Source organism: Patagioenas fasciata, chromosome 1 (genome assembly GCF_037038585.1).
Source record: "Patagioenas fasciata isolate bPatFas1 chromosome 1, bPatFas1.hap1, whole genome shotgun sequence".
Classification (NCBI taxonomy): Eukaryota; Metazoa; Chordata; class Aves; order Columbiformes; family Columbidae; genus Patagioenas; species Patagioenas fasciata.
The window spans coordinates 138,026,036-138,053,239 of NC_092520.1; the positions used below are offsets into that span (position 1 = coordinate 138,026,036).

Below are 27,204 nucleotides of genomic sequence, written 5' to 3' on the forward strand. Positions count from 1 at the left end.
GTGCATCTGGAGTAGCAAAATCCAAGCCAATGTTGTTTTGGAAATGTGAAAGTAGAAGGAGATTAAAATTAAACCCTTCTTTTATGTTTGTAAACTAGATTTCATTTCTCTCCATTATTTTTGGTTTGTTCACTTACTAACGTTGTCCCTGATACTGCGATCCTCATTCAGGCAGGCTCCCAAACCTCCTACCTGACAAGCTTAAGTACCTTCTGTGCAAGAGGTGGGGAGTATTCAGTAGTGAATACAAGATGGCGTGCTCTGAGAGGTTAATGTATTGGTACATGTGCAAAGATAGTGTTATTTTAATTATATGTGCCTTCCAGCTTGTCACCGATAAGCCATTGCCATTAGTTTGCACTAGTCCACTGACTTACACAAGTAGGAAAGTATGCCACTTGCTTCCCCTTGCTTCTCCCTAAGAGGCTGTAATTCAAAAGTATATATTCGTTACATATGTAGAATAACTTTAAAACAGAATATAGTGCTTCAACCTCAAGTAGGATGAGATATTATTATTATTATTATAATAAGAGAGGGCCATAACCTGGGTTCTTTATTCCCACCAAGCACATTTTCTCCATGTGCATAAAGCAACAGGTCATAAAGAGGTAGGGTAGCCACTGGGCTTATCTGCCAGTTCTGGTTTATAAAAGTGTATTGTTTTAAAATAACATCATTGTCTGCCATGAACCGAGGAATCTGTAACATGTTGCAGGGCCAAAGTACTCGGGCGGCTTTCATACCCACTTTTGCATGTGCATTTCAGCAGTTCTTGCGTGTTGTCTGGAGCCTCTTTAACCCTTGAAATGCTGGAGCTTTGAGAGGGACTCCCAGCGCTTCTCCTCTGCCTTTGGACTCGGTAAAGCTGCTCTGAAAAGTGCTGCTCACTGAGAAGGCGGCCTGTTCCCACTCCTTATGATCTTTTTCTGTTGGAGGGCAATCTTTTTTCCCTCTTCCTCTCTTTCCCTTTCACAAGCTGAACTTGAAAGCGGCAGCAGTAGCTGTATGCTAGCACGAAAGAAATTCAACAGCCCTTTCAGTCTTGCCCGGGGGGAGGATGGGGAGCAACAGCACAGCCTCAAAGAAGAGTTTTCTTTGCTTTAATTTTTGTTTTTTAGCTTCATTTTTTGAACACAACTCGAGGTATTGTTCTGTAGCTCTGTTCAAAAGCCTCACATCTGAGGCTTTTTAGTGCAACTGTGGTTCTATGGTTGGGGGCATGGTTATTAGGTGTTTGGATCAGGTTTGGCAGTAAGCTGTGAAAACAGGCACTGGTTTATTTTTCCTACTGACTGCCGTGACAGTTGCAATTATTGTCCATTGTTCCTAGGTGGCTAGAAAGGAGGGAGGATACAATAGAGCATTGCCCTCTGGGGGTAAATGAATTTGACTTACAGGTTCTTGGGGGGTCAGGCAGGCTGATTATTTAGTGCCCAGGAATGTGGTTTTCATGGCACCGCAAGCCATGAGCGGCCAACAAACAATGGCTCAGCTGTATTGCAGCTGTATTTAGTGAGGCAACATGAAAGGTGTGCAAGTTGAGCTGCTTTATACTCACGTATGCGTGTACAAACGCACATACATTACGCTAGAAAATGGTCTTGTCTGTCTATAGGAACATAGAGTTATTAAGTTTTCCAGTTGTGACTTTTTAATTAATTTCTTTCTATAAATGGCTTGGCAGCTGCATTTTTCCCCCTTATTTCTCTATTAGTGATATTTGGAAACCTTGCACAAGTGGTGTCTTGTTATTAATCCACCCTGGAATGTGGACAGCACTAGAAGCTGTACTGCCCAACTGTCTTATGCATGAAATAGTTTTTTTCCATTTCACTGTTCAAAATTTCATTGTGTTTTTCATTAGATCTGGGGGAGTTTTAGTACGTCATGTGCCTAAGTCTCAGCACTAGGCTACATACTATTAATGCCGAAGTCTGTGCTATTACCACTGAGTTTTGTTCTCTGGGAGAGATTAAAAGAAAGGGAGACAAAGTGGAAGACTTTATTTTCTATTAGTGTTATTTCTTCTAAGTTAGAAAGCAGTAAATTTTATTAAAGATAGAGGAGTTGGTGAATGGCTGACAGTCACTAGACTCACACACTTTGTATGCAGTTATTTCTCTTACTTGCTTTGTTACTTTTGGCAGCTAATTTAAGCCCCCCTTGCTTTATCTTCACACCTGTAAAATGGGAGAAGCATCACTTAGTATCTGCAGAGGTGTAGCTGGAAACTTTGAGATCTCAGGTAGATGGATGTATTTATGTCTGCTTACTAATGGAAGAGGAAATGTGATACTTAATTCCAGGGCTTGACTGAAAGGCACTGCAAGGGAATACTCTTAAAATGGGACAAAATCTACAACCTATCATATCTATAGAGATTGTAACTCACATGCATCTGTTTAGAGAGGTAGTGTGGGGCTAAATAAGTAATACAAGTTTGACACTGGTGATGTCTTAAGAAATTTTGTTTTGAAGTCCATGGAATTTTTACTCTGTTCAAAAGAAGTCAGTTGATAGTAAAACTTACAAAACATGTCATTAAATTGAAATATTTTAAAATAAAGCTGTAATACAATATGTTCCACTGGTTAAAGCCTGTTCAAACTTACATCCATCATATTCAAGAACAGGGCTCAAAAGGCCTCTGGATTATTAATGGATAATGCAGTTCATTGGATTCAGTGGAGCAGAGAGAACTTCAGGTCTCAAAATGGTCATCTACAGGAAGGAGAATAATCCCCCTTTCTGCTTCCAGTGTAGCTGCCTGGTCCCTGTGTGTTGCGGGGTGAAAGTGGTTGCTTTTCACCAGAACAGCAGATGCAACATGTAGGGTGGACAATTGACAGGAAAAGGTATAATAAGTTTACTTCTGCACTCTTCAGTGTCACTTGCCATCCATAAACTTAGAAAATTGACATGAAACTTCTGTTTGGCTGGTGCTGGGCCTCCTCTGAGCAGACTTCAGGGCACGGTGATGGCCCCTCAGGTGGGCAGGTGCATCATGAAGTGCACAGTCTTGGTAATGCTGATGTGAGTGAGGCAGCTTTAACCATGATGAGAAGTCTTTTTAAAACTTCCTGAGTGTACACAAAGCCTTTCTGCTAATCTTGTCCATCTCTCGCTTATCATGAGTTGTCAAGAAATAATAATACGTATTTTGTATGTTCCCCACTTAGCTAATTTTGAATAGGTGTGTGGAACAAAAGACTGAACTGACTTTTGTTTCTAATCTTTCTGACTTGGTTTTCTGTTGAAGTGAAGGCATTGTTAACAGTGATTGCACTTGAATCTCTCAAGAAAGACCGGGCAAGCCTGAACCTGATATTTTTTTGTTGTTTGAAATCCTTCTCTATTGTGCACGATTGCTCCTAAACAACTCGGGTAAAATGTTTTCTGCACTCGCTGTGAAAGGGATCATCATTAGGGTAAATTCAACTCTTTGTTGTAGCCACTTAAATCTAGGTGACTCCAAAGACCATACCGGAGTAACCACAGGTTTATGAGTGTAATGGAAAGCAAGATTAGCCGAGCAATCCTAATATATTATGCATGATAACACAGACATTTGTTTCGTGCAAGAAACTGGGTTCCAAGTTACATGAAGTATCAGTGCAGGTATTATATCAAGCTGTGTTTGATGTGTGATAGCGCTGTGTTTGCTGAAGACTCTAATCTTGCTTATACGTTCACAAGATGGGGCATGAGAGAGTATGCAGTGAACAGTCTTACGACTGCCAATAATGGATAAAGAGAAATAATCCATTCAGCGATACTATAGCTCATCAGAGCCCATGAATTAAAGACATATGTTATGTAGATTCAATGTATGGATTAAAACGGATAATCTGGTAGGTGACACACAGAATCTTGAGATAAGTGGGCTATGCAGATTCAGTATATGGATTGTGACGGATAATTCCATTTAAGTAATGCTGGACAAGTTGAAGACAAGTAAGCTTCGGGTGGTGCTCAGGTTATGTGCAGTAATCCAGTGAGTGACACTTGGGATCGCATAATCTGTAAACTGAAGACAAGGAAGCTGGGGATTCTACATTTAGATGTGGACAGAGGAAGGAGGGGGAAGGGGAGAGAGATTATTCATGGGGAATACGTTGGGTTCAAACCTTTGACTAATAAAGCACAGATCCCCAGGAGATGTGTGAAAGCTGCACACTTAGAAGCTATATGAATTTTGCATTTGCAAATTAATGGTTGAAAAATGTGTGCAAACTTGTATCAAATGTGGATGTTTTGCATTATTTTTTGTGGATAGTATTGTCTTGGGAGTGGGAAGAGAAGGAGGGTAAGAGAGTCATAAGTGAAGGAGGTAAGATATGTCTGGTTGTTGGCTTTTAACAGAGATAAATTCAATATTTATTGCAACCTACTTAGTATCTTCTTCTCAGTGTGTATTTTTTTGGGGGTGTTTAATAGTAGCAAATTGCTGAGAGTGAGCTTTAGTCTTTTGTTAGTAGTGCTGGGGAGGAGGGAACCTGCCCAGTGGAATACAGGGAAACCTAAGTTTTGAGAGGAAATTTGGCAGCTGCCGAACTAGTGAAGGTTGATCCCAATGCAATATGATACTCCCAGGCTGCAGAGAAGTAGACGGCGCCAACTGAACCACACCAACGCAGAACTTCTTTCAGGCCAAATGAGAGCCTGAAATGCAGATTGTGACTGGATGGAGCTATTCCTATTGGACCATAGAGCAGGAGGTTAGTTGAGGGTAGTATTTGTGGAAGGAGGGTTGGAGGAATCTTTTTAAAAGTGTCTAAAATGCACAAAAATGTGAATTTGTGACAAAGCACTGAATTTGGGCTGTTCCAGGTTTATTTATTTATTTATTTGTTTGTTTGTTTGTTTATTTTTACATAAAGATACTTAATTTGATAAGAAAAAATCAGGTTCCAGATAATTAAATCAAATACAACTTTTATTTTTAAGAAATGATTCTTAATAGAGAAAATAGAATAAAATTGAACTAATTAAAGTAGCAAATGCCAATGGCTTTATTTTGTTTGAATATATGGAGGCCAAACCACTTTATTTAAAAATTATCCGCAGGGTTGGGTGACAAAAGGGACCTAAACCAGTTCTTCTTTGTACTAAAATTACCTGAAAAAAGTGCTGATAGAGATGAATGTTGCTGAGCTACAATTACATGTCTGTCAAAATAGAGCCAATATTCATATACATACATATTTTTTACCATTTTTCCTCCTGCTGCGTGAAATTCCAGCAGCAAATGCTATTTCTCTAGCCTAGTTCTAGCTTGTTGTCTAGGCAGTAAAACAATGAATAACCTCTTGAGAAATAGTCTCAATACAAATGTTGTCCATTCCTTTTGTAACCTTGACAATAAGTTACTAACCTGGTTGAATACCGAGCTTTGTTTGCAGTCTACTGTACCAGAGCTTTTTCTGACAGCAAATAAAGAATACTCTGACAACTTCTTTCCAGCATTGCAAAATGGTAATGTGCTGGTCTGTTACAGAGCAGACGGCTAAGTTTTTGTCCCCACAGAATATTAATTCTTGAGGGTAGTAATGGCAAAAGATGGTAATTGTTCATAATTTGTTTTTATTCATGCTGCAAAGTCTTCCACTGAAACATAAAAGATTAAGGCTGTCTGTATACTGAAATATATAACTTACTTCTAGCTTGCTGTTCTAAAAAGGACTTTTATTTGTCAAACAGGGAAGATTCATTACATAAATCTGTAGGTACAGACAAATCTGTTTGAATTCTGGGCTTTTTCTTTCCTTGCTTCTTTTTCTGGTGGCTGGGGCTTACTGAGTAAAACACAGTCAGAAAGTTTTCCTTTATTATGCTGACTTCCCGTATCAATCAGATGAAGTCATTTAATTTAAGCAAGGTAGGTAGTTGTAAGTGACGGCAGTCATTGTGCAGTAAAGTTGGCTTAAATACTTAATGAAAAAATGCCAGTTTTTAGATGTTTATGTCCTGACAGCTCCAAGATTTACTGGCCTGGAAAGCTATGCCAGTCCATAATAAAACACTCTGAAGTATTGATTAGGGAAGCACCAAGGGAGTTTGCACACATGCACAAGCACATAACCCACATCCACTCACAAATATATACCAGCAAGTACATAATTTAAAGCATATACTCATTCCTTGGTCATAAACATTTGACATTTCTGTTTGAAGACAGAGGAAAGAAGAGTTTAAATTCTGAACTTACCTCAGCCATTTAGATCTGTTTATCAGACTACGTCTCCTGAAGGTATCACCTGTATCTCCATCACCTCCCCATTGCCTCACATATACAGCTTCAGGTGACGTCAGCAGCACGCCAGTCTGTGCAGTAAGGGGAGAATGCTCCTCTTTACAATTATTATCAGGTTTTAAATAGATATTTTTTTTTTAGGGGGAGCATGACAAAGATTAGTTTGCTGTTAAGTAGAAGACGACTAGGTGGCCTCTATTTTCCTTTCCTGATTTCCTTACTGAGAAGAGTAACATTGGGTTTGAATTTCTAATGTGACAGAGGAAAATGAAAACTGTGATGGGGAGTGGGGAAAGGAAAATAGTTGACAAGAGGATGAGAATGAAATTCTCAAGATAAGATACTGGAATAAAACCCTCAAGAAAAGATATGTATTTTATGGACTGCTGATACTTTATTTATTCTTTGGATATAGTAAGATCATGGCTGGTAGGAGCTTAATTATTCTGAGAACAGCTTAGCTTATAGGCTGTTCAGTTTGAAAATCCTCTTTCTTGGCTCTTTTTCATTTTTGTATTGAAACTGTTATGTCCTTAGCTTAAAAATGGCCCTGAAAATACACATGACAGGAAGTGCCGGAGGTGACTCAGTTTTTAGCTGGTGTATGGGTTGTAGTTATGTGCTCGTCACCCTGTTGTTAAATCAGAGCAAAGTTACACAGAAACGGTATTGCGGTGTGGTTGTGTCGCTTTGTTAGTTGGATGGCATCAATAATTGCTTTATTCATAGGATTCCTGTAGCTAGAACCCTATAGTATCAAACCGAGTCAAGCAAAGATTTAATTATTTTTATATCATGTATCCCTTTTAAAGGCAGTGGGGAAATTCTTGGCCTTGCTGACAGAGTTCTGCTGGTGACTTCAGCGAGGCCAGCAATAAAATAAAATGGCTTACAGTGTGTAAAGTCAAGAAGGACTAAAAACTTCGCATCTCAGTTTTCTCATATAGGAAAGTAATGCATACCACTACCTGTCTACCTGCTCACAGTCTTTAAGAAGATCAATTAGCTAATGCTTTGAAATTAAAAAGTGGTCTATACTGCAAGCTCTAACTGTTGTTATACATCTTAACATTATTGGAATGCAGATTACCTCAAAATATTCTTATTTCCATTTAATGTTTTTTTTTTCCCCTACAAAGCTTTGTAGATACAGGAGGATTTTTTTTTTTTCATTTGTAACCATAGATAATGATATGAACGCAATACAATATTATTGTGTCTTCCAGGCTTTGTACTCACACATTGTTTTCTTTGATTTTCCTTTGAAAGACAGATGCTGACAGTTCAAAAGCTATTTACGTAATTACTTTGATAGTAAACTGACTCGGGGGATAAATTTCCCTGTCTGTATGGGTGTGCGTGAGCGTGCAGGCGAGCACCCCTGATTGATAACATTCCGAGCAGTTTAATTGAGACATGTCAGCGGGATGGAGGGGGCCTCGCCACGTCCCTGCCCCTTGCAGAACGCGCTGCGCGGCTGCGAGCGGATCTGCGGGCTGCACGCAAACCTCCCCAGCGCTGGAGCATTTGCAGCGAGAGCTTGAAACGCCTGCTAGAGAAAATACTGGCTTCCCTAATTTCTCATTTACATTCTCATTCTGTCTAATAAATTATAATAAAGTATTTACTGTTTTGATCGCAAAAGCGATTTCTCTGTCCTTTTTTTTTGCTTTGATTCTGTTTTGGGTGGATATGCCAAGGTTTCTCCTGTTCGTTTTCTCACTTTAAGTGTGTCATTTGGTCGTATTGGTGTCTTCATTCTAATGTTTATTAAAATGTTACTGTCACTGCCAGTCTGAGACTGTGAATCAGAACTAAGAATGTGTAATAGTTTATTTCACATTTGAGTAAATTTCTTTTACTACTTAAACACTATTATGGTTAGTGTTGATCTGCGATGAAGTTTAGGTTTGGCGATACAGAAAGCCACTAATTTGAGTCTTCTTTTATTGCCATCTGCTGTGGGTTTTGCATCCACAACATGTTGGGGTTTTTTTGCGTTTTTTTTTTTTTTTTTTTCATTCCGAATCTCTTTTTGTGGTGACAGAGAATAAGCTGACGCATCTGGAAAGCATCCCTTCTTAAGCCATTCACTATATCAACCTGTAGTGTATACTTTGATATTCCCTTACCTGAGTTGTTTTGATAAGTCATGAAAAATCCACGTTTTGCCATTGCAGTGACAGAGTACAGAGAGAACAGTATGAGCACCTATAGCAATCTCCTGACAGGCAGGTGGTCTGGTGGTTAAAAGCTTTTTTAAACATAAAATGTGCAATATCTATTTGTTGTGGATCTGATCGTAATTAAGAGTAATTTTTGAGGCAGTCATTAATGTAAGCCACTCTCCTTTTACTCGTCGCTCAATACCCATGTTAAGTGGGTCTAGCTCACTGTCAAGTCGCATGCTGCAGTAATGGACACTTGTTTTTTTCACCCCAGCCATACTGCATGGCTGGAGTCAAAGCTTTGCAACCATACAGATCCTGTGTGTGGAGCACAGGCCAGCACCAGAACCACTGCCAACTCTGAACTACGTGGAGCAGCTCTAAGTGGGTTTAATAACCAAGTGGCTGAAGGTGGCTGCTGGGGCTGGTGACTTATCCTCGCTGAGGTTTGCACCACCTCCCTAGTTCTAGCAGTGTTAGCAGCTGTGGGGATAGTTCATTAATTCCCAAGGAGCGTGATTTAAAGCAACTGTTTTTATGTGTCTGGTGGTGTAGTTACTTGAAAGAAGGACAGGGAACTGCTTGAGAGAGTCCAGTGCAGAGCCACAAAGATGATTAAGGGAGTGGAGCATCTCCCGTATGAGGAAAGGCTGAGGGAGCTGGGGCTCTTTATCTTGGAGAACAGGAGACTGAGGGATGACCTCATTAATGTTTATAAATATGAAAAGGGTGAGTGTCATGAGGATGGAGCCAGGCTCTTCTCGGTGACAACCAATGATAGGACAAGGGGCAGTGGGAACAAACTGGAACACAGGAGGTTCCACTTAAATATTAAAAGAAACTTCTTCACAGTGAGGGTACCAGAGCACTGGAACAGGCTGCCCAGGGAGGTTGTGGAGTCTCCTTCTCTGGAGACATTCAAAGCCCGCCTGGACACATTCCTGTGCAACCTCATCTAGGTGTTCCTGCTCCGGCAGGGGGATTGGACTAGGTAATCTTTTGAGGTCCCTTCCAATCCCTGACATTCTGTGGTTCTGTGTAAAAAATACTAACATATTTTGCCCTGTAAGCTACAGAATTCTTAAAATCGAAATCCCTTAGCTGCCAAGATGCTTCACATGATGATAAAGGTTTAGACCTCACGCAGGTTAACAGAGAGAAGATAGTGACGTTAGGGCAGAAGTTCACCATCCTCGCATGCTCACAGTCTACAGCCTCTGGAAAGGGATATGAAAATGGCAACTGGTGCTATAACTCTGCCATGCATTTCAATACACTGGAAAAAAATCCTGTCACTGAACGTGCTTATTTACTGACCAAGCTGTTGCCCTCAACTGACCATTAAATAACGTCAAGTATCATTTGGCCTTCATTTGTTCTGCAAACTAAGTAATTTATGAATGGCAACTTTGTTGGCCATTTCCACAAACAAAATTATAGAAGAGGTGTGCTAGGTAATAAGGATAGCATAAAAAATACCAAACTTAAACTGAATGCGGACACTTTACATTATGATCAAGACAGTCTGATTCAAGTACCTTTCTTCTTTTTAATTTTCACATTTGTCTGCAAGAAACCTCAAAACTATCTGTGATTCCTCATCAATGGGGCTTATGTACATATGTGGATAAGGCAAGGGGAAGTCTACTCCAAAATTCACTGTCTCCCAGTAGATTCATGGATCTTGATCTCTCTTGCCTCTCGTTTTGTGCAGGCCACTAGAGAGTATGACTGTCTGAGTACTTATTTTGCAAGGACTGACACCTTAAAGAATTGGGACTATAATTAGGTATTATTGGTGTAATTGGAAGGACAGGCTAATCACAGGAAAATAAGGTGCTTACTAAGCCACATCTTCCAGAAAGTATTCTCCAACAGAAGAGTTGTTAGTTGACAGTGATAAATGCATTCTTTTGGTTTATTAACAAACTTAAATTGCTCAAGAAATATAGTGCAAGAAGGCTCTCTTTTGTCAGACTACTTCCACTCCGGTTTATAAGCCAAAGGAATTATGAATTGTACTTACTAAGCCAGGACATAAAGCACGCTCCTTGGGCATCTCAAAGTTTCTTTAAAAAACGAGTGATAGCAAAGAGACTGAATTTGGTGGATTTGTCCCCAGCTGCACAGCTGCGGTGCAATTGCAACTCCGGCCTTTGCGCCAGCACGTCATTGCCCTGACGGTTTGCTCTTAGCTCATGCAGACTTCCCTCTCATCCCTCCCATTTAAAGAAAGCTGTTGTTTTCCCCTGGGGAAGAAGGGTTTTTTTGCTCCTCTCTAGGTAAATCAGATGAAAGCAGAAGCGGCCGGGCAGTCATTCCGTGCCACTGCCGGGGCACGTGGAGCACGCTGCTCTCTCCCGGGAAGCGCAGCCTGAGCTCAGTGGCGCAGGGCTGGACATCAACATTGCCTTTTTTTCTGCCGCTGTCGGTAGCTAACTCTGTGACCTCTCTGTCTCTCAGTTTACACATCTGGAAACATTTTTCCACCTTTCAAAGGTGTGGTGGGGATTAATTTGACTTTACAAAGTGCTTTTTGATTCCCGACTGAAAGCTACTGTAGGAGCTCAAAATACACTGATGAAACATAAATGGCTGAAGATCTTTGATGTGTGTCAGTATATTTGTCAAACAGTTTATTTGACAGTGATTTCTTTTTGCTTACTCTAGCTTTAGCACTAAGCCACTCCTGTGTATTCCTTCTCTCTCTAGGTCTTTCTTTCTCTCTCTCTCTTGTGCGCACCCACCCCTCAATAAAAGTTCGGAATAAAATACCTGCTGAAAAAGTAAAGAAAATATCTGGTTTTCAGATATTTCAATGTGCCCTGTGTGTTATACCGCCAGTATGAATATACTGATAGTCTTCAGTAGATGAGCATGATAGTAAACTGACATACTAGCCATGGAGGGGACAAGAAAGGGGCAGCTTTCTAGAATAGTTCTTCTATGCCACTTGGAAACACTGCATCCTGTTTCCTAGGGAAAAACAAATGAAGGATAGAAGAGTGGCAACAGACACTTGGAATTAATTGGGTGTCCAGGTAGCAAATGCATTACTTCTAACAGTTCTCTGTCTCCAGTGTTCAAAATAGAAATCATAAGTTAAAAGTATTTTCTTTAGCAGTGTTAGTATTTAAGCACTGGCTTCCATTCTTTCTCACAGCTTTTAACAGAACAGGTTTAAAGTTCTATGGTTTCTGTTTCAGTGTATTTCTCAAGTTTCCAGCTTGTACCACAGATTTTTTGGAGACTGTAGCTGAGAATATTCTACTGTAGTTCTTTGTAATATGAGAATATTTTCACATAAATCTGTAGTATCTCAATAACAAGTTAATCAAGTTACGATTCTTTTCTATGAAAACGTTGATTCTTTGTGTTTTCCCATTTCTACATGCCTGTCCACAAATGCATTTAAGGTCTTGAGCTTGGCTAACAGAGCAAATGGGATGGATGCTGCTCGGGAGCACAAGGTTGAAATTAAGTGAATGTAAATTAAACTGTCAAGCAAAGAGCCCTAACAGTGACACCTCTAGGGCTGTGGTACAGTCTTCCAAAGAAAGAAGTAGATGATTCACCATTTCAGACATTTCAATCCCATCGAGAAAGCTGTGGTAAATATATAGGAGGGAAGATTCCTGCACTGGCAGGGGGGTAGACTAAATGAGCTCTTACCAGTAGCTCTTTTCCATGTCTGACTGATAGTTGTCTAGGAACACGTTTAGTATAGTCACCAAATTGTTATTTTTCCCCTTTTCCTTTTTCTTTTTCTTTTTTCCTTTTCTTTTTTCTCTTTTTCTCTTTTTCTTTTTTCCTTTTCCTTTCTCTTTCTCTTTTTCTTCGTCTCTTTTTCTTCTTTTTTTTATTCCCCACTTGGGGAGCGCTGGTGATATTGGCAGAAGAATGTTTCCTGTGTTTCTGAAAGGTTCGTGTGACAGGGTGATCCCAAAACCAGGCAATTTTCAGAGGGGGCATAGAGCCTGATAGCCTTAATCCTTTCCTAAAGCATTTTTGAGAAAGGGTTTCATAGAATCTGACTCATGTGAGAGGGTGTGGTGAGATTGGAGATACCTGTGGATTAGCTGCTACACATATTTTCTGGTCTTTTAAATTCAAAATCAAATGATACTGGGTATACTAATAGGGTCATTTTTTGTTTTAGCATATGATTAATATATTTTGATTTTTTTTCTTGGAACTTTTTAATTTCCTTTCCTTATAACCACTGTCCTTCTGGGTAGAAGGAGAATTTTTACAGAATGATTATGGGAGCAAGGTAGTCAGTTCCTCTGTCTGTATCTGCTGAAACCCTCTATAAAAAACATCTAATGACAGTACAAATGAGAGAGACAGTGAGTTGCGTTTAATTCAGCTTTTCTGATATGTTTATACAAGACTTTTGCCTTTAAAAATACTCATCAATGGTGGCAACAGAAATAGTATTTATTGACGGTTTAGATACTATATAATTTCATCCTAATCAGGGCAGCTGTAGAGGATGTGACAGGTTGTTGCATGATGTGCTGGTGGCGGTGAGGAGGGTGGGCATGGGGAGCTGGAGAGGTATCCAGCATCCAGGAGACTTCTCTGCTTCACCTTGCTTATAGAGGGATGTTAACACACACCTTGTGGTTTCTGTAAGTGTCAGAGCATTGAGGTGTCCTTGTTGTAAGTTTCTGTAAAAAAAACGCAATTTTCTTTCGAAACTGGAAGCGTTGATTTTGATCCCGCGAAGTGTAAGCAATGTTTACAATTTGAAACTCTTTCAAAACCCCCAGTGTTTTACCCCCGAAATAATTTGATTAAAAGGCAACAGAAAATAGATGAAAGGGCAAGTACACATTGAAGGGAGACACCAGATCAAAGCCTGTGTATGGAATTATTCTCCATGGCTCATTTTTCTGCAGGGGGACAGCTCTTAATGTGCAGTATATTGCAATATGCTGCTGCTCTTTGGTTCTATTAAAACTTTGCTTACAGTGAAGCTGCAAATTAAAAATCTGGCTAGCTCTAAATTTCCTCTCTTCCCTCTACCTTTTTTTTTTTCCACCATATGATGCCCAGGGACTCCAGAAAGCCTTGCTGAGAAAGAAAGGCAGCTCATGGGTATGATCAATCAGCTGACCAGTTTGCGAGAACAGCTGCTAGCAGCTCATGATGAACAGAAGAAACTGGCTGCATCACAGATCGAGAAACAACGCCAACAAATGGAGCTGGCTAAGCAGCAACAAGAACAGGTGAGTGATTATTATAGTGGCTTTCAGCTTAAATAATTTTCTAGGAGAACTTTCCAGTAGCGTGTCTTTTAGGGTTGATACTTTGCTCTCCAACCAGAATTTTTTTTCCATTTGTTTTCTTAAGTGAAGACAAACAAAAGCATATTGGAAAAATATTGCTTTAATTTGCAATATATATATAATAGTGCCATTTGTCCTTAAAAGATACACCTTCCAGTTTGGAGGCATTCTCTTCCAACAGTGTTTTTCCTAAAAAGAAATGTAAATAAGCATACAAATTCAAGTCTCCTGAATAGTCTTCCAGTGCTCCTTGAGCTGAGTGATGCTGAATAGGACACATGGACACATAATATTTTATGCAAGAACACAACTTTTCTAACATATTTGCACTGTGCAAGTTTTAACAGAAATCAATGTCCATTTTTGTACCTGAACATCAGCAGAGGATACTTAGACATTTATTTTAAATTTTGTCAGGAGTCCACCCTGATACCTCTTACATGAAAGCACTTTGGTCTGCCTGACCATTGGTTTAATCTTGTAATGGAATATGAGTTTCACTTTTGAGAAATGTGAGCTGCATAGGATTGCAGCTATGTTTGCATTATGAAACGTACAGAATTCTTTGAAATTTGTCATAGTTGTCAGAATTCAATGTTTGTATTGTGCCAAGCAAGTCTTAAGATTCTAAATCACTGCTGGCATCTTCAGATATTTTAGCCTTGGTTTTCACTATATTTGATTATTTAAAAACCTTATCTTAAATACTGTGGTCTCCCACCTGAAATCCCATACAGGGAGAACAGGAGAAGTGACATGTATTAAACTAGCGATTTTGTGTTACCGTGTTGTTTACATGGAGAAGGTAGATGAAGGTGGTGTAAGCATGGAATTGGCAAGATTCTTCGATGAGGAGACATCCTGCAGCAGCTATTTCCATTGCCCGACCTTTTAAAGTCACTACTGCTATAGGATAGCTAAGTGATCTGAAACTGAAAAAGAAAATGGGTAAAGTGGAAAAAAAGCAGTAAGAAATCCTGCAGGATTATTATTAGGATAAAAAGGATTTCTTTTCTTTTAAAAAATTGTGTATAATTCTGTGTTATATAGACATTAAGATAAACACACTTTCAAAAAATGTATTGCTAAAAATTATTTTGGCTGCTTAAAGAGAGACTCTAAAAAGAAAACATTTGATCTTTTAGATGTAGAGTCTATGAGTGAGTGTTTCTTATGCTAATAGTTTAATATTAGAAATGAAAGAAAATACCTAAGGGGAAGAATGCACAAAATTCCTCCCAGTAAGTATGCATAAGTTCCCATCTGACCCTGAGATGTGTACACATACCACAGGGGAAGAGCAGTACTCCTTCTAAATGTTTGCACTGCTGTGCTATAGCTATTCATGACAGCAGAGCTTTTGTGACGACACAAATGGAAGCTTTTCAAATTTGATTTTTTTAAGTTTGTGGATTATCATGGTTCGTCTCCATAAGTCCTCTGAGAACTCCAATTTGGTTCTGTTACTGTCTGCTTTTTCCTTCTCTGTATGTAAAATGTGTCTACACTAAGGTTCCCAATGATTTAGTCAATGGAGGGGAAGGATGGAAGTCCTTACGGAAAACACACATGACTTTGAGAGGAGAGTTACGACGACTCCACCAAGGTCTATAAATCAGTCTCAATGCTGAGCTGCGTAGCCTTGCACTGCCCCCTCCGTTCCTTTCAGCTGACACACATGTTGAAGAGTCAGTGATTTTCCCAATAGCGGTTCCAGTCTGTGTCTGTTTCTGCATGAAGGAAATACACACACTAGTACCTTCCTCTTGGGTGTTAGATTTCCTTGAATTTTATAATAAGTGGTGCCAAACATAAGAATATTACCGTCCATCCTACTTTTTTGCCTCTCCTGCTTTCTCCTACTATTTTCCAGTTTGTCTGCCAGTATTGTTCTTCCTTCAGCAAGCTGGAGCAAATAAGTGCTCACTTTTTGGGGATTTTAGCAGTGCCATTTTAGATAGCAAGGGAGTCGAGATTTTTGCATCAGTCCTTCCCTTGATATCCAGCACAGCATTTTCTGTAAGATTCTCTTTCATGCTGGTAATAGTTATGAATTTGTCTTGAACATGAGCCCCTTGCCTCAGCAGCAGCCCAGGCACCTGCCACCCACACTCAAAGGTTTCTTAGCTTAACAGGACAGTCTAAAGAACTGAACAGGCCTATGTACCAACTCCAGGAATTATGACACCTATCTCACGTTTCTTCTGTGCAATTTCTCCACAGATTGCAAGACAACAGCAGCAGCTCCTGCAACAGCAACACAAAATTAATCTTCTTCAGCAACAGATCCAGGTCAGAGATTGAATCTCCACCTGTGCCCTCCACCCATATCTCTCTTTTCTCCTTTCTGTTTCCCCATGCTTTCCCTCAGCCATTATAGCTTCTTTAAGAATCTCTTCAGATGGCTTACATCGTATTTATGGAAACACATGATGATGTTACTTGTCGTTAAGCAAAAAAAGGTTAGTTTCTGAAAGGTGTTGTATGATTAACGTGGTTTCTGTAGGATCAGGAAGCAGATGTGAGAGGAGCTGGTTATGTGAGAAAGGGTTTGCAGGACCAAATCCTCTTTCAGCTGGAGATCAGGAGTGGCAAAAGCATTGCCAGTACAACTTGGATTGGAATGGGTCTCCTATAACTCTCTTTTTGATGTTCTGCAGAAGCAGTTCTGTTCAGTGATCGGTAATCATGAGTCCCTCCTTCCCTCTGCCCCTGGTGTTGAAAGTCTGGAAATTTTCAACACTTGGGGTGAAGCATTGTCTGAATGAAAAACTGGTCAAAAAGGTTGGTTAGATTCAGGAGAGCAACTGTGTGGGTCCTAGGTATCCAGAGGCTTACTCCTAGTAGTAGGAAAATGTTGTTAACCCAGCATCACCAGTAAACTCTAACCTCTTTTTTCCTTTGGGTATTCAAAAGTTTCTTTTCATGCCATTTACTGTATTTCATTAGTTTTCTTTCATTTGTGTATATGCATGCCCCTGTTTTGGGAATTATGCAAATCAGTTTGCCCTTGAAGGTTTTCACAGTATCACAAAGGAGGGGTTTGACATTTTACAGATATCTAGAATCATGGTAAAATCTCTGGCTGTGTAAGTGTGCAGATATGTATAGAGCATTGCAAGTCGCTGTGGAAGTGGATGCTATGTTCTGTTTGTACAGTAACAACAGGATTTTCCTTCCAAAACTTCTCTTTAATGTTTCAGAATTAGTTGCCTGAAATTATGATCCATGTCTGTAGCTCATCTAAGAAAACTTTAATTCCAGCAAGAATTCTGGAAGAAAAACTGTCTCTGTCGTTTCAAGGGATATTCTGTCAGTACCAGGACTTGTGTAACTATGAAAAACTTTAGGGGAAGGTCCATCCCTCTGTTATAAGGCAACTTATATACAAGATGTGCTTTGCTGAAAACAGTGTTGAGATTGGTGAGGTCTGGCTTGGTCTTGACCTCCATATTTTTTTTCCTCCTTTAAATATTTCTCTGGGATTTTTTGTTACTGCTATATCTTTAATAAGACTTAAAAGAAAGACAATAGTAGAACCTCTACAATAGCAGGGACAGTATTTATATTTTTAGCATTTAGCTATTGCAGTGAGAGAGGAAGTTGTTTTCTAAGCAGTGAATAAAAAATAAATTGAAGTAACATAATTTGACCCCAACCCTTTTAAGTTTTAAAGCCTTGTAGATAAGAATGAAGTATGTCGTTTTTAGGATAGTGGAGAACACTGGTTATTGATAATGAGATATAGAGCCTTTCATCTCTTGATCCCTGGTCCAAGTTTGACCTAAGTCAGTAGTAAATGAAAGTCAGCTAGCTACCATCTGATACAAGCTGCAAGTCTAAGAAATTATTTGGAGGCCTGTCTCAAGGGATTTCAGATGAAATATTGACCCTGCCAAGGTCAGAATTTCACCTCCAGGGTCCACTTCACACAAAACCCATCAGATTTGGGACGCTTTCCTTTTGGGTGATCACATGATAAAGGTCAAGAATGGAACAGGCAGAGAGACAATACTGTCCTCTCATTCCCACAGAGATGATCTATTTGTAGTGAAATTTTGATTATACTGCCTGCCTCCTGACAGTTCCGCAGTTTGTATGGTTGCATAGTCTCATGAACCCTGGTTGCAGTCCAATTACTGTGGAGTCACTGATAGGGAAAAACATTTAAAGATTAAAAAACCCTTGTTGACAGTGAAGACAAAGCAGAACATTTCTTCTCAGTTGCATGTTTAGTTGACTGTTGTCAGATTGCAGAAGCAAGTCCTGAAGAAATCTGCCTTTGTGTATAAACGCAGACAATGAAGTCACCCTAACATGCCCACGTTTAAAACAGTCTGTGAGTTTACAATCAGGTTATGGTAGGTGGAACAAAGCTGTGACATGAATGTAGCTGTGAGTTCAGCTTTTCCGACCTTGCCCTAATTAATCTAACAGGCTTCTGTCACACTGGCCCAGAGTTTTTAAATAGCTTTAGATTTATTGACAGGGAAATATTCCTACAAAGTCTGGATAACTGTTTGACTTATGTGCAATTGAATGATTAGGCTGCAGTTATGAACACAACCTATTTATGACAAAGGACTCATTTTACTTGAGCCAATTTTTTCTAAGCTTGTAAGAGTTGCCATAATTCCACGTAAATTATTACACAGAAAAAAAAAAAAGCTATTGAAATATTGTATTGAAAACATAATACCCTAAGGTTAAAAAAAAAGCACAGCCTGACTGACCTCATGATTTATGACTCCTTTCTCTAAGTGCGCTAACTTGGAAACAGTTCCCTCTCTCCTTACCCCAGCAGACAAATCTCTGACCCATGCACAATACAGAAGCAGGGTGGACTGCAACGTGTCTCTTCTCCTTAGAGGACTGCAAATGCTGAGTGTAACTACAGCTCAATTAAAGTAGCCACTTCGGTGATGCTGAAGAAAGATGAGCTAGCTGCTTGGGCATAGAAAAATGTACCTGGCACATGAGTCTCTAATTGACATTATGTCTTTTTCAAGTCCATCTCTTCTGAATTAGCTTGAAGGAGGTTTCATTAATGCAGAAGACAAACAGCTTGTCTTTGTATAGGGAGTTAATAAGTAAAGAGATAATGCTAAACTGGAGAAAAGTTGCAGATAAGTTTAAATTTAAGAATCCAAATGACCTCAAAATGCTAAAATGTGATCTGTACAGGTTTTGTGTTTTGGCAAATGGTTCTAATATTTTTTTTTTCTGCTTTTCAGGGTGTTCTAGACCTAATTTTTTAAGAGGTTTGGGTTTCTCTGAATGATTAACTAAACCTCCCCCATCTTATTTTGTGGCACTTCGGAATGCATCCTCCTATGCACACCGCTTTCTGTTCTGTTTAATCTTTGTGTGTATGTGTATTGAAAAGGTTTTTGCTTTAACAGTATTTGGAGTCTTCTCCCATGCACACCTGTCTTGCTATTTTACCAGAAATGAAACTGGAATGTGTGTTCTGTCCTTTTAACACTTGCGAACCAACAGCCCTAAAGATCTCGGGCTGTGTTACAAAACAGCTCTGTAGTGATCTGCAGCTGTAGAACAGGTGATGAAACAGCTGTAGAACAGGTGAGGAAAGAGCATGCAGACACCAAGTACCACTCAGCAAGTTCTTGGACTAAAACAGATTTTGTCCTTCGTAGTCTCAGGGAAGCTCTTAAGGTGTCATCCCCATCTTCTTTTGTGAGGCCACGATTTACTTCTCGGTGGCCTTACTGTAGAACATGGCAAAATCTGGGGCTCTGTAGCTGTCCTGTCAGGTGGGCAGATAGTGAAAGAAACTTGAAGATTAGTTAGTCCTTTTTTAAGATGTTGAGCTAGTCCCAAGAACATCAATGAACACATGTGGTGTTCTGCCTTGGGAGATGTCCAAAGTTTTGTGGATACTGCAGTTTACACCTTCCACTTGCTCTGAGAAGATGTCTAGCCCAGGTTGATGACCAAATAGGTTGCTTTGAAGCTTGGTGATGAATGTCACTTTAATTGAATTATATTTAAAATGAAATATGCTTGTTACAAGTTCATAAAGCATTTCATATTCAGTAGGGCACTGTTGATAAAATAGGTCAACCTTGCAGCCTAAATTGTGATAAAACCAAGTCTGCTAATCTCACAGTTCTATATAAAACTTAACAAAGTTTTATGTTTTTCCCTCAAGCTCCAGTTGTATGATGACAAAAATGCAAGCTTTCATTTCATCAAAATGTAAACTTCCAGCTCTGATATTTCCAGGCAAAATCTGAAACCACAAGCACTACAAGTTCCAAAATTAGAAGGCAAACAAAACAGAGGCCAAATGTTGTTTTTTAAACTGTTCTGATTTTTAGTCAGAATTTTTTTTGGAAAGCCCAACTCAAGATCTTGGAACACTTTAAGTTGCCAGTAATGTAAAACTAAGATCTCAAAGCAGCAAGAAGTAACAGTGCTGCTTTACAATGTCTCTAGCATTTGGGCCACACTTTTGTTTGACTTTTTTAGTTTAATACTACCAGTACTTGGTTACTAATTTATATTAATTTCTGGATGATGTACTTAGCCCAAGAACTGAGTGCTGCCTGAAACTCAAGAGTAAATCCAGCCAGACAGCAACCATTTGGTGACTCTGTTTTAATAGAGGTTTTTTTTTTTCCTTCAGAGCTAGAGACTTGTCAGCAGGTGTTCCATGGTGACACCTTTTCTGTTAGAAAGCTTGAACTTCTGAAGAATGAGAGGATCCTGACTAAATCCCAATGCAAAGCTAGAAAGGTGCCCCTCTAGCCCTCCCGGCTTGCCAGGCGGGTTGTGACTCCTGGCTGCATGGTGCAGGCAGCTCCAGAGCTTACTGGCACCTGGAATGTGTCCCAGGAGGCCCAACTCCCAAGCAAAAAGCTTATGGTGGTCTCGATGGCCTCAAGCTTGCAGACCCTTAGCAGCTTGTCTGACGGGGAGTATTGGCACCGTGGCCCTCAAGACTCTGTGCCCCTTTGGGTTGCAGGCTTCCTGGCTTTCCTGAATCCCTCAGCTGCCCTGGGTGTTCTCCCAGCACCAAATAAAGCTTTCCTTTGTGGGTCTGCATCCAGGTTTCCATCCTCCCCACCTGCTGTCAGCCGGCTGTGTCCCTTTCCCTATGAGTTGCGTTGGTAGATGGAGAGGCCTGGCTGCACTAGTATGTTCCCAAATCAGAATATTCCCATTCTCATTAAGTTCTGAGGTTTAAGGTGTTGTTCCAGTTTGGAATGTAATAAAATCTTGAACACTTGGAATTTCCTGTAGGATGGTTAGTCCTTTTTGTAGCCAGATCTATTTTTCAAAATCTAGCTATGTTTTTGGGAAGGAAAGAAGGATTTGGTTTCTGAGTTGCACAGAAGTTCAGAAAAATATTTCTTAAGCTTAACATGCAAAGTTTTGAAATGACACAGTTGTTATTGTCAAAACTTTCCAGGCAGCAAGAGGCTCTGGGTTGATTCCAGCCTTCCAAAACACTGGTAAGGAGACCAGCTTCCAGAGTGTTTTAGATATCAAAATTTACCTGGACCATTAGCAATGGTGATAATTTTTGTTTTTATTGTTTAGATTTGTTGTTACTTTTGAACTCCTTAGGTGAGCAATCATTTGTTACCCAGATCTGGCTGAATGATGTTCAGGCCTATTTGCATCCTCTTTGTTTGAGAAAACATTGAGATTTTGATTGACCTATTTCATATGGAGTTTAATTGTAAAGAGTACCAGTTGCTCTTTCGTGTTGTGAGAAGACGCTGAGCATGTGACTGTACATAAAGAAATGTGAAGATCTATTCCTTGCACAACCAGTTTGCATTCTAAATTGTATTTCAAACATAGCTCATCCTTTCATTTTCTGTCTTCTGCTGGGAAGCAAACTCCAACAGGCCACTATGTAAGCTGAATACTTGGAGTACTTTGTGCTTGTAAAAAGGCTAGAGATTCTTAACCTTAATCCTTGCCCTATTGGTATCTCCTCAGTGCAACTATAAGGACTTGTGAAATTTCTTTCCTGGGCCCAAGCTTCTTGCATGCCTGTAACCCAGAGTTCTCTAGGAGACTTTAAAGGGCTGTACATGATGAATCCTTCACTTGAGATACAGAAATGAGCAACCGCTGCACAAGTGCTTGGTTACAGATTAAGTAATGTCTGTTCCTTCTGTATCACCACTTTTCCTGGGAATTTTGATTTTCTAAGAAGTCAGTGACAGCAGAACCTTTCTTCATGGTGCTGCGACCCCTCTGCGAGCCATTGCACAGCAGAACCGTGTTAGTTCTTCCGTAATTAGAGTCCTCTTTGCATATCAGAGAGAGGTGAACACAAAGGGTTTCCTTGGTAGACAATAAAGCTGTTGAAGTGAGGGCCTGATCCAACTCCCACTGAACATAGAGAAAAGGCTCTTATTCATATTAGTGGGAGTTTAATGAGACCTTTCTTCAGTAGGAAACTGTGAGAAAGTATCTTCCTTCTCACTCTGCAAAATGTTTTCAGAACAGGCTCCGTCCGCTGAGGCGGTTTGTTTTTTTTTTTTTGTTTTCATTTTACCAGTGTGGATATGACAAGCTGTGACTGCACAGTCAAACCGAACAGGCCCGTAGACTGGGGACATTTTGTCCAAATTCATCATGTGTCAGTAGCAGCTGTTTTCCTGCAACTTATAAACACGGGCATGCTGGATTCAGTGAGACGGGCCCAAGGAGGAGTCACACTGCAGCCTTTCCCATGACTTTGCAACCTCTTCCCAAATAACTGAGGTTGCCGGCAAAGAGGCTAAACAATTGTTTCTCACAAAAGCTCTGCAGCTGATGTCCTATCAGTTATCAGAATAACTCGCCTGTCCCTTGAGCAGGAAAAAACCTCTGGGAAATTAATTATTCCACAAAACAACCCAACCCCCCCACACACACCAAAAAAAACCCAGAAAAAAGACAAGATTGGGGGAGGAAATAGGGAAAGGGAGGAGTGAAAAGAGAAATCTAGGCTAGCAGTCAGAATGAGCTAATTGCTTACTGACTTCTCAAGTTCAGCAAATAACGTGTGTTTGGCTGAAGGATGTAATGCGTGTAGTTTAGAGTAACTTATGGGCCTTCACTTCCTTCCATTACCGTAAAAGTTGAGCTGCGTAAGAAATTGCAGAGGAGTTTATCTACACTTACTTCTGTGCAGAGCAACATTTTGCGCCAGTGTACTGTGTTTTTGCTTCCAAAGATTACTCGTAGAGCAAACATCTACAGATAATTTGGTCTCAGGCCTTTTCTGCTATCTTATACAATTCAAGTTTGCTGACTGGTGTAGTTGCAGCAATGCAGACAAGGAGAATCTACCTGGGATTTGTACAGCTTGAATTTATTGAACTTGCAAGGGCATCTCTTCATCAGATAAATCAGCCTATGCTGAACAACATGATTGCAATGGCACTTGCTGATAATGAAGCTTTCTCCAGTGTTACCAGTCCAAATGTTCAAAAATTATGAGATTGTTTAGAACTTTGTGAGTTTTTTCTTGCATCTTCCTTAATTTCCTTTTTGCTACTGAGTTTTCAATGTTCCCATTTTCCAGTTCCCTCACACAATCACAAGGGAGGGCCAGAAACTTATCTGTATTTAAAAAAAAAAAAGGGGGGGGGAGGGGAAGAAATAACAACACCCAAAGAAAACCAAACAAATAAAACACAGAACACTGAACACCCGAAATAATCCAGCAGCTAGGACTGTAAGAAAAATGCCAGCAGTCAAATACAGTGATCAAATACAGTGATTGCAGCTGGCAACATTGTATTCCAAGGCCTCATCTTGGTCTCTCTCCCCTCAGCAAGCGTTCTCTTGGAGACCTTTCTTTCCAAGGCCCTGTCTTTCCTTTTGTTTTCAGATCTCCTCTCCAATTTCAGCATCTCTCTGAGGCAGCCCACAACATTTACCACTTGCTTTCACTTCAAGCTCCCTGACATTGCAGTACGGAGCAATCTTCTTTAGGCAGCTGCCCACCCTTTCCCGCATCAACTCCTCATTTTCGCCAACCGTCCCTTTTCTTTGCCCTGCTTGTCATTATTTCCACAGTGGTTTCAATGGCTTTGGTTGGCGTTGCATTGGCTATAGAGTGTGCATGTGTCATTTTGTGGATGTTTGTGTTCAAAATGCGTGGGGTGGTATGCCCGTGTGCACGTGAGCGATGCTCACGTTTTTGCACCCGTGCAGGTTTTTACACAGCAGGCAGCAGAAAGGTACAGGAGCAGAAAGTACTGTGGCAGTTTCTGTAAGTGGCTTGGGAAGATGAACGTGAACTCTTTATGGCTGTGATCCTGTCCATATGGAGTGTGTGTAGTCATGAGCGCTTTTGTTGTGCAGCCAAAAAAGGCTGCTGCTGCTGCCTCTGCAGTAAGGTAAAGCAGGAGATAACAATAAATTTTTTACTGCTGGCTGGCAGAGGTGTTTAGGATGTGTTTTCTTTATATCTTCATCCACCCCTAATTGAAGATGCTTTAAAATTGAATGACTAGCAGTCAAAACGTGTTTGCTTCAAGCTGAGAAGAAAAATGCTGGTGTCTCTGCTTCCAAACTGATTGCGCTTTGTACACAACTGACAGCCACAGTCACTTTGAGTGACTGATAAGTGGGAAGCTTTGCCACTTATCAAGGAACGCACACTGAAAAGAAAGGACTGGAGCCGTTCAGATGCTTTGGCATGTTCAAAATAACATCTCACATCAGTCAGACTCAGAGGCACTAGGAGACATTTCAAAATAAACTTTATATCTATCTATCTATCTAGAGGCAAAGATTCAATTTAACAGACAAATCACTGTGTGGCATCACATTGGCTCTGAAAATGAGAGCATCATTATAGGGGTCACCAGTTGCAAAATGATTCATATAGCTGCATAATTTCAGAGTAGTTATTGTAGGGTCTCACCCCCCAAAACAAACCTAAATTTGAAAATTCACAACTGCATATCATTCTGGTGATTTCTCTAAATTGGGGCATTTCACCCCTATTGGTCAAGCAATATTTAGCTTATATAACATGTGACATCATGAAACATCCCAAAGAGAATGAAACTGTAAGTCAAATTATGATCTCAATTATTTCCGCTTTGGTATTACGGAATATGTGTGAGATTCCCTGGTATTAAATAAAGTCACAAATCGGTTATTAGTGTTATTTAGGAGTTTCTGTGCTTTTCAGTAATACACAGCATGAGTAGAAGAGGGAACATTTTTTTGGTAACATGTTAGTTGGTGATGCTATTTGGTGCTATTTATATTTTGAGATTTTGACCTGCAGGAGGTGAGATGTGAGGGTACATTTTCTTTTGTTGATTCTCTAATGACAACAGTAACAGCCAGTGTAGGGTTTGGTTGGTCCACTGAAGGTGTTGATGTTTCAAACCAGCCTTAGCAAGCATCATAGGAGTTAACCTGTTAGAGCCATCCCTGCAAACATGGCGTAGAAACACAAGCACACTTCATACTCAGAGCTGAGATAGAATGTGGATCTTCATATAAAATGGGAGAATGATGTACAAGCAAGTAGTCTGTCATTTCCCAAGCTGGAATTTGGACATATGCGTAGTGTTGACGTGTCTGCTAGTAGTACTTAAACTTAGAATGTTGTCATGGCTGCTGCCAGGTTTGCACCTCTTGCCCTAGCAACATTGAGAGTGCTGATGTATAAGGAACATTATCTTTTGTTCTGATTCTAAGGACTGCAGCTGGATATCTAATTCTGCCGAGCTTGCACTATCTAAAATGGTTGCTTTTCTAACCAAAGAGGCTATATTTGAGAGACAGGTTATGCTTGACATTCTGAAGTTGCTACCAGCCCCTATATTATCAAGAGGGAGAAATCTGAGGATCATTTAGTTTCTACTGACAATGACTTGCTTTTCTGATTCATCTCTTGCCATGTTAAGTGGTCACGATTTCATTTTGATGGCTCATTCGAAACAGAGTACTTGAAGCTCTCTTCTGCTATAATGGCTTGAAATGATTCAGAGGGAAAAGTGTGGTTCCACCTACTAAATCCACACCACTGTCTTCACCTTCTTGGATTTTGCCAAGACATCTGGCTGATGATGCCTTACCCCCGCATAGTTTAGGTGACAAGATGAGCTCACCATTGGTGGTAATAACATGCAAGAGGCCAGAGAAAACCATTTTATTTTCATTGTGCACTTTCTGTCAGTTATCTGCTCCTGAATTGAATTGTATAAATTAAAAGTGGAAGGCGATTACTTGTGCTTGGTATTTTAAGAAGAGTAAATGAAACAGTTTAATCACTTGAAGGATAGTGATTGAAGGGGCAATGTCAGCAAAGCCTGAGAAAGCCTGGAGAAAGAGAGGCAAAGATACAGTTGGCTTGTGAAAGTCTCTGTTGGGCAAAGATGAACTAGGGAGTTTCCGATCTCATGCCAGCTGTCTGTATTTTGTGTATTGTGTTTAATATCTATTTAAGTTCAACTTCCACACAAGAAAGTTGGATGAAATGTGTATTGGGTAAATAATTGTAAGGAACTACTTCAGATTTTCATTCCAGTTGGTTTGAAATGTGCTTTGAAGAGGCTAAGAGTGTATGTCAGAGTTTCTTGTATGTAGAAGTTAAATAAAATAATTGAAGTTCCAAGGTAAATTTAATAAAGTTATAAAAACTAAAATTAAGACTTATAAGAAAGGTAATAATAATAATAATAATAATAATAATAATAATAATAATAATAATAATAATAATAAGGGACAACTTGAATTCACTATTTGGAGTTTATAAATATTTGACACAGAGAGGAAATTCATTTAAAATTGTATGTACTACAAAATAGTTTTTATCAGGTTTGACTTCTTTGAAAAACAATATTGTTCAGCAAATTATTCTGAAGTTGAAACAAGGATAGTTTCAACAAAATTGTTCATAGATAGCAATTTAGAATGGATTTGGACAGAAATGATAAAGAGATTTCTATACTTCTGTATGCTGTGAAAATTGTATACAAAGAAATACATTATTTAGGTAGTGAAGTAAGGCATTTGAAAGTTACAAGTGCCAGAATTAGGTTAAATAGGTATCTTTATTTTATTCCCATGTATCTCTGTCATACATATTGAATAAAAAATGGTGTCATGGGGGAGTAGAGTTACATGATAATGTAATTGTAGACTATATTCACAAGAGAGAAAATCAAAATTATGTTAACAACCTTAATTCTGGTATTTCCTAATGTCCGAGTCCTTGACTTTTCATCCAGAGTAGCGTTATTTTTTCAACTGTGTTTCTATGTGGGTTTAATGTCCACAAAAGGACATAATATGATACACCAACCATCTATAATGTGTTGTCAGCTCAGCTCAAACCCTGAAATGTCCGCATGGGAGAAGTGCCAAATGTCACTTGAGTTACAGGAGAAATGTCGTGTTCTCCTGGGTTGGCAGGAGAAAACGTTTCTTAGACTGTGGTGGACAGGAGCCCATACTATGAAGCCCTTCTCTTCCTGTATCTCATTTC

The 27,204-nt window shown here is 39.7% G+C and overlaps 1 protein-coding gene across 21 annotated transcripts in view; it reads left to right on the top strand.

Annotated features, from left to right (window-relative positions):
- SOX5 (SRY-box transcription factor 5) overlaps positions 1–27,204 on the top strand; it is a 657,930-nt gene that overhangs the window by 492,079 nt on the left and 138,647 nt on the right. For all 21 annotated transcript variants that reach the window (XR_011741632.1, XM_071815743.1, XM_071815738.1 and 18 more), the window contains 2 exons: positions 13,486–13,658; positions 15,942–16,010. Coding sequence is in view for 20 of the 21 variants with exons in the window: in XM_071815743.1 (XP_071671844.1) it covers positions 13,486–13,658; positions 15,942–16,010 (242 nt within the window). In the remaining variant the exon portion in view is untranslated. The remainder of the gene's footprint in view (positions 1–13,485; positions 13,659–15,941; positions 16,011–27,204) is intronic.